The following is a 7,994-nucleotide window of genomic DNA, read 5'->3' on the forward strand; positions in this document are numbered from 1 at the left end:
CGGCTGCCGGCTGCCGGTGTTGGTGGAGCGGGTGGCCCCCGGCGCGCTGGTGGTCACCTGGAGCTGCGGTGAGCGTCGCTTCACGGGGATCCTGCTGGACTGCACGCACAGGTGAGCCGCCCTGTGGCTCCGGCGCGCTGGCCCCTCCAGGGCCCCGGGCTCCGCGCTCCGCGTCCCCAGCTCCGGGTTTCCGGGAGCGCGAGCTCAGACGCTCCCTGGGGCGAAAGTGGCTTTCCAAGTGGGCTCGACTTTCCGGGGACTGCGAAGTGGCGGAAGGAACTGGGGACACCGGGTCGGACACTAGGGCTCGGTGTGGGGGTCAGGAGCTTCCACGCCCCCTCCCGGCCCCCGCGTGTCGCCGCGTACCCCAACTCCCGCACGTTTGCCACATGAACTCACTTTTCTTTGTTCGGACGCACTGTGGGATTCAGCAGTCTTCACAAGTGTCTTGGCCAAGGGGGGAGGGGGCAGATGCGCGCCGGAGGTCACCTGTCACTTGCTCAGAAGTGGAGCGCGGTGTCTGATGCCACGGCCTCCACCGGGCTCAGAGGACTGACTGTGGGCACTGTGCCCAGCGCAGGACTAGAGGGCAGCGTTTGGGGTGAGGAGCGTGGTGCTGAGGAATGAGAAGTTAGAGAACACCCGCCTTCCAGCTGCTCCGAGGTGGCAGATTTGGGGTGATCCCCACCCAGCCCCCGCCCGCACCTGTGCGCTGCTGTGTAGCTCCCAGGGAGATAAGTGTCTCGGATACCGGTCACGTGGTAATGAGCTGTCCCTGGGATAAATGATTAGGCATTAATCACACGCCCTGCTGGACTTCATATTGAAATGGGGACACCCCCCTTGCAGAGTCCCACTTTTCCCTCTGAGCTAAGGGGTTTTGTTTGCTCCGTCAGGGGACAGGATGAGATAGGATGGTCCTGCCGCCATGATCTCCTCATTAGATGTGTCAGGAACCGTTTATGCGCAGGTCATGTGACTTAACATATGGCCTCCCCGCCTGGCTGCCCTGCTCCTGAGGTGACCGCAGGGGCACGTGGCAGGACACAGTGACTTGGAGACTGCATCAGAGAAACTAGCAGTGAGGTACTGTGGTCCCTGCTCCCCCACCCCTGTCTTCCCTCAGGCCTGGCTGAAGTGGACCTACTCTGGTGGTGAGCCCCTGCTCCCCTGGCTGTCCCCCACCCCTGCTCTGCTTTCTGCTCTTCCCTGTGGAGGAGGCACTTACAGCAGAGCCCCCATATTTTCTGGGCTTCCTGATTCAGGACCAAGGAGGATGAGGCAGCCCCTGACCGTAACTGGGGACCCTCCCTGAGGATGACTGCTAGCCTGGTCCCAGAGGAAGCTGGCCTGACCCAGCTGAGCCCTCTGCCACATGGGTGGCTACCCTGTGGTGGCCACACTGCATTGTAACTGGAGCTGCCCAGGCGCCAGCCTCGGGGTGCAGCTTGCCTGGTGTCGTCTCCTCCTAGGAACTGACTCTCTGTCCTTGTAGGGGATCTAGGTGAACCTAGCCCTGCCTGCTCCTGACTGCAGATGCCCACCCTCTTCTCTTTGCTTATTGCCCCAGCCTTCCAATCTGGCTCTCTACCCACAATATTAGGAGGCACAGTGCCAGTATGGCAGCAGGAACAGGGAGGCCTGGGTGATCTAGGCTCGGCTTCTCCTACTGCCTAGTGACCTGGTAGCCCCCTGGTCCCAGCCAGGCGGTGGTGGCAGGGCTGTGCAGTAAAGGCCCCATCCCAGCATGCATGTGGGCTGGCACAGAGCAGCTGGGAGCTTCAATTTCATGTTCACCCACCACCCTCAGGGAACAAGGCCTTCTGCAGAGGCAGATGGCCACAGGGGCTAAGTGTAGGTGGCAGGGACAGGGACATGTAGATAGCAACAGTATTATACTGGCCACTTCCTCGGGTTGGGTGCAGACCTAATGAGGGCCTGTGCCGTAATTGTCACTGTGTGTCCCTCACCTGGACAGTAGCCATCACGCATGCTAAGAGTGGGCTCAGCACTGGCTGTAAGGCTGGTCTGGGAGGTGGCTTTGGTCCCTTCCTGCCCTGTTGACTGAGGGGGCAGCTGTTCTGAGAGGACCGAGCGGAGGTCTTGACCAAGCCCCGAGTCCTTCCATCTGGTCTCGAACCCACTGTATGATCTGAATCGAGTCGCGGGGTCTCCTTCCTGTGTTCAGATGCCAGCTGTGGGCCAGGCTGTGGGCCGTGTACTGAGCATGCTGCTGTGAGTGACCCCCAGTGTGGTTGGGGTCCCTTCCAGAGCAGTAGCCTAGATGACTGGCTTCCCTAGGTCTGATGATCATCAACTTCCTGGGGTGATTTGGGGGTGTGCCCCCAGGATAGCCAGGGCCAAATGGTGAAGGGCTGCTCTCCTGGGCTCACACTGGCAGGCAGGACCAAGGCTGCCTTGGGAGCAGCCCACCTAGAGCCCACCTAGAGTCCAGAGCCGCTAGCAGTTGGACCAGGGCTGTTCGGGAGCCACATGAAGCATGTCATGTGTGCCACAGGCTGGGACACTCCTGATGAGGAGACAAGTGGGGTATCCAGCGTGGCCATGAAGCAGAGGGAGGGCAGGTGGCTTCCCTGTGGGCCTCAGTGGTCTCCAAAACCTGGTTACACTCCCTGAGAGTGGAGTGGGGTGTGGAGGTGGCTGAGCCCCTACATCTTATCCAAGTCTGTGGCCCCTTCTCTCTGGGCTCCATCCTTTCTGGATACCAGGACCTCTCCTGGGCAGAGGGTGGCTTCAGTGTCCAGTCTTGGAGGACAGCTCTATTTTTGCTTTCTGAGACGCTCAGGGATTGCCTGTCCCTGCCTGGCCTCTCCAGACTTTCCTCAGAGAAGAGGTTATTTGCTTCCGTTTGCCTTCAGTTTTCTGTGTTCTGCTCCAGGCTCAAAGGCTCCTGGGACCCCTCGCACTGGCCTTCATCCCACCCTAAATTAGGCCCATCCCCAAGGCTGCACTCCTACCTGTGTGGGACTCAGTAAGACCAGGAGGTGCCCAGCCCAGCCCTGGGCAGGGGTTATGGGGCAGTATAGACCCCTATTTCGGACCTGGTAGTGCCTGTTTTCTCCTCAGAACTTCCTGAGGCCTAGAAGCCTCTCCAGGGGCTATTGCTGAGCTGACCAGGGCCTCTGCCCCCAGGGGTGGGGCAAACATGGGTCTGGTGAGGGAGAGGGAGGGAATCTGGCTGGAGTGTTATGTTCTCGGCTCGAGGCCCTGCCTGCTTCTGGAACGAGCGGAACCTTCCAGATGGAGCCAAGCCCTTGGGGAGCAAGTCTGGGTGGATTAGGCCCCTGCCTCAAGACCTTGGAGCTGAGTGGTCAGAGACCAAAGACACAGCCATTCTGCCCAGGCAGGTCTGCTAGCCTTCCCTTTCCATGGATGAAATGGTGTCTGGCTGTCTGGCTCACAGGTACTCACTCATGCCCCCAAGCTGCCCCACCTGCTCCTCTGAGACCCACAGGACCAGGGTAGGGCACCCCAAGACCTGAGGCTAGAACACTCTGCTGCTTGCCCTTAGGTGGGCTGTGGCTTCAGGGAAGAAGTATGGCCCTTTCCTGAAGGCCAAGGTGGTCTTAATACATGCCTAGGGCTGCTTCTGGAGTAGATGAATCCCTCCCCCTGAGGGCTAGGAGACACACCCCTGGGAGGGTACACCTGCTTCTCTAGAGCTGGGACAGAGCTGCAGGAGTAGGGCAGTGTGAGACAGAGGCCCGCCCAATTCCACGACCAGGGTGGACATCCACCCTGGCCAAGGGCGGTATGTCCATCTTCAGTGGGTGGGTAACCTTCCTGGTCTGAGGGCCAAGGGGAGTCCTTGGAACCTAGGTCTGACCACTGAGAGGTTGTTGGCTTCTCGTAGCCCCACTAGACCCTTGAGGAAGAGAGAAAATGGAGAAATCTTTTGACAATTGCAACACAGAAAAGCCCGGTTTAATTTTCGGACTAAATTAGAAAAGGAAGGTACAAAGTTCTAAACCTTTTTTCTCTTCATTAAAAGTCTAATTTTTAAAAACAGACATTTTTTGGAGCAGTTTTAGGTTTATGGAAAAATTGTATCTTAAGTACAGCATTCCTGTATGCCCCCATGCCCTACACACTGCTCTGCTGTAATGAATATCTTGTATCCATGCTGATTATTGGTTGCAATGTTTGCTACAATGTATTTAGCAACATCGATACATTAGTAACTGAAGTCTACAGTTTACAGCAGGCATTGGGCCATGTTGTACAGTCCTGGGCAGTTTGACAAGATGCATGATGCTGCGTATCCACCATGGCAGATTCCTGTAGAATAGTTTCAGTGCCCTGGAAATGTCCAGCTGTCCACCTGGTATACCCCCCACCCCCAAACTACCGACCTCTTTACTGTCAAAGCATCACTTATTTTGTGATTCCACAGAGGGGGAATGGTGCTTTTCGTTAACTTGTAACCATGTGTCAGCCCACTCCCTGGGGTTCTCACCGGGAGCATCCCCCACCCTCACCCTGCAAAATGCACTTTGACCTGGTGTGGAGCTGTGTCTTCTGTCAGAACTGTGTTTAGTGGATAGAGGCCAAGAAGGCTGCTAAGTATCCTACAAAGAATCACCCAACCCAAAATACCAATGATGCGTAAAGTCTTATTTTTTATGCTTAAAAAAGAACTGCTTTTAACTGAAGCAGTCCTAAAAATTGGTAGATGCTGAGTGCTGGACGTGCAGCTGTTGAAGGGGCAGGTGGGGAGCTGGACTTGCTCCCCAGAAGCCCCTTGCTGTGAAAGGTTTACAGGACAAGCCTGGGGATGAGCCTCGCCTGCTTTGGGACCAAATCCTCACACACATGCTGCCAACTTTGGGAGATTCCATAAAGCCACCAACCTGCACACTTTTTAAATAAATGGAGGCTGTTGACCTGCATTGTAACCCACAACTTGGGAGCCAGGATCTACCCTGAGTCTGGGGTGCCAGGCAGGCCTGCTGCTGGTGAGTGATTGCACCTTGAAGGCTCTGGGGCAGTGGGGAGTGGTCAGCCTGTTGGGGTCCTGGGCATTCGGGGACAGCCTCTGTCCTCGCTGGGTCACATGCAGCCCCTGTCTGGGCACACACACATCAGGGCCTGGATGGGAGCAGGTGGCTGCCTGACATCCTACTCTGGGGTCTCCCTGGGCCCCCAGTACCCTAAAACCCTTTCTTGGGGAGGGCCTGCAAGCTGTGGGCATGGGACCCATGGCACGTTCTAGAAATACCCCTGGCACACACTAAGTGGGCCACATCAGGAGTCTGATCGAGACCTAGTGGCCCCCTCATCTCCACAGGCCAAGACCAAGGACACCCAGTGTCTCTCTGACAAGGGAGAGGCCTTGGAGCTCATCCCCACCTGTCAAGTACATGAATTTGTGAGGGTCCCTAACATGCAAGCATGCGGGGTGGACGCTCTTTACATTTGTTTGAAAGCCCAGAAATCCTACCAGACACTCAGCAGGGAGGCGGGGTGGGCAGCTCTAGGGTCTTAATTCTCCCTTTCTGTCTCACGCCCCTAGGTCTGGCCTTTCTGGTCTGCCCCCACCAGCTCTGCTGCCCAAAGCTCAGGACCCTCCTGCCAGCAGCTGCCATGGCTGGGCCCCCAATGAGGCGGATGGAGTGGGGACACAGCTGGAGATGGACACCCCACCTCCCTGCAGTGGGGATGGGCCCCCTGAGCCCCCCCCAGCCCTGGTGTCTCCACCTGCTGGAAGCCAACTGCCATATCCGCCATACTTTGAAGGTGCCCCCTTCCCACACCCTCTGTGGCTGAGACATACATACGGCCAGTGGGTGCCACAACCTCCACCCCGGACCATCAAGCGTACACGGCGGCGCCTGTCCCGAAACCGGGCCCCAGGACGGCTCATCATGAGCACCATCCGCCTGCGACCCCGCAGGGTCCTGTGTGAAAAGTGCCAGAGCTCACTGAGCCCCGAGCAGGCCAGCCCTGTCCAGACAGCCACCCCTGGGGCACCGCGCAGGAAGCTGGCCGGTGCCTCTGACCGTGAGCCCCAGAGGCATGATGTTCCCCCAGCCAGGAAGAGCAAGAGGGAGGAGGCACGGACTCCGGGGGAGGCCGTTCCACGGAGCCCGGTCATCACCATCTCCTACAGCAACCCCCAGGGCACTGGCGAGGTGGTGAAGATCCCCTCCCGTGTGCACGGCTCTCTGGAACCCTTCTGCCCCCTCCAGGTGCCCCTTGGGGGCAGTCAGGACCCAGAGGTTCGAGATGCAGAGCCCAGGACCAGTGGGGACAGGCTGCCAGGTGTGCCCACGACCTCCATCCCCAAGCTGAAGCTGACTCGACCAGCACCCTCTGGCCTAGATGCACCCCCTCCCAAGATTCGCCTGAAGCCACAGCGCCCAGGGGTCGGTGAACAAGAGCCTGTGTACAGGGCTGAGTTGGTGGAGGCGCAGAACGGCCACCCAGCTAGTCCCCCCACATTCTTTGCCAACGGTTCTTCCCGAGATGGGATGATGGATGTGTCTTCTGGAAGTTCTGGCGAAGAGGAGGATTTCAAGCGATTTCCTGGAGGGAAACCTGAGCGGAGTGACTTGGCCTTTCTCGTCAACTACCCAAGCGAGTCCATGTGCACCAGTGATAGCCTTGATGAGTCCAAATCGTCCAGTTCGGAGGGCATGCAGGCTGACCCGTGCGAGCTCTCACCTGGTGACAGTGTGCCTTTGCCTTCCTCCTCCAAAGACACACGCCCCATGGTCCCACCGCTAACGGTGAGGCTGCACACGCAGAGCGTCTCCAAGTGTGTGACTGAAGACGGCAGGATGGTGGCCGTGGGGGACATTGTGTGGGGTAAGATCCACGGTTTCCCCTGGTGGCCAGCACGTGTTCTGGACATCAACCTTAGCCAGAAGGGACATGGAGAACCTCCTTGGCAAGAAGCGAAGGTCTCGTGGTTTGGGTCTCCAACGACCTCGTTCCTGTCTCTTTCGAAACTGGCACCTTTCTCTGAATTTTTCAAACTGAGATTTAACCGGAAGAAGAAGGGAATGTACCGGAAAGCTATAACCGAAGCTGCAGACGCTGCAAGGCATGTGGCCCCTGAGATTCAGGAGCTCCTAACTCAGTTTGAAACGTGACTCTGGTTCCCAGATCAGGTGAGTGTGTGCTGGGGTGGGCGGCTTGACCTGAGGGAAGTGGGGACCCTCTGGGCTCAATCATGGGCTTCCAGCATCTGGCTGGCTACTCCGAGCGGGGCCATTGGAAACCGTCCTTCTCAGTGTCCTCAGAGCTGTGTGGCTCAAAAGTGACATTTTATCAGCAACACGAAGCTTGTTTGGCCGTTTTTCCAAAGCAAACACAAAAGATTTCTTTACTGTGCCAGCCCCAGGACTGTGCTCTGGAAGAGGAGGTGTGCTTTAAGCAGTGCTTGAACATGCGTGTTCAACACAGGTGGAGAACATGCTTGACTGGTAACTGAAAGGTTGGAGGTTCAAGTCCACCCAGAGGGACCTAGGAAAAAAAGACCTGGTGATATACTTCAGAAAACCTTTATGGAGTGCAGTTCTCCTGTAAGACACATAGGGTACCGTGTGGAGGGGCAGTCTGATGACAACTGGTTTTTATGGGTCCCAGGGCAGGGAGTCCTGGTGTGCTGTAGGGTTAGCAATTGACCTCAAGGTCAGTTTGATCCGAAAGGTCGGCAGTTCAAACCACCAGCTGCTCCTCGGAAACCCCGTATACAGTGTTGTTGAGTCAGAACCGACACAACCGCACTCAACAGCAACAGGGCAGGGAGCTTGCCAGGGGCCTCAGTGGGCGAGCCCACCCTCTCTCCAGAGACTTGAGCCACAGCCCCCACTGCCTTCTGCTCCCAGCTGTGCTGTGGGGTCTCAGTGCAGACTTAAAAGATCCCAAGGATCTCCCAGTCCATCCCTGAGCCCTTTGCTTTGGTGGTATCAGCAGGCACTGTGACCTTCTGGACAGTCCAGGTGCTCCAGGCTCCTAGAGGGCCCTGG

At 57.5% G+C, this 7,994-nt stretch overlaps 1 protein-coding gene across 1 annotated transcript; it reads left to right on the forward strand.

The window, feature by feature from the left end:
- Positions 1 to 4: 4 nt before the first annotated feature.
- PWWP2B (PWWP domain containing 2B) lies at positions 5 to 7,115 on the forward strand (the record flags this gene model as incomplete). Its single annotated transcript, XM_006867481.1, has 2 exons — positions 5 to 111; positions 5,534 to 7,115. Coding segments are annotated over 2 exons (1,689 nt in total), but the record flags the coding sequence as incomplete, so codon positions are not given.
- Positions 7,116 to 7,994: the final 879 nt, after the last annotated feature.

This window comes from Chrysochloris asiatica, unplaced genomic scaffold (assembly GCF_000296735.1).
Source record: "Chrysochloris asiatica unplaced genomic scaffold, ChrAsi1.0 scaffold00105, whole genome shotgun sequence".
Lineage (NCBI taxonomy): Eukaryota > Metazoa > Chordata > Mammalia > Afrosoricida > Chrysochloridae > Chrysochloris > Chrysochloris asiatica.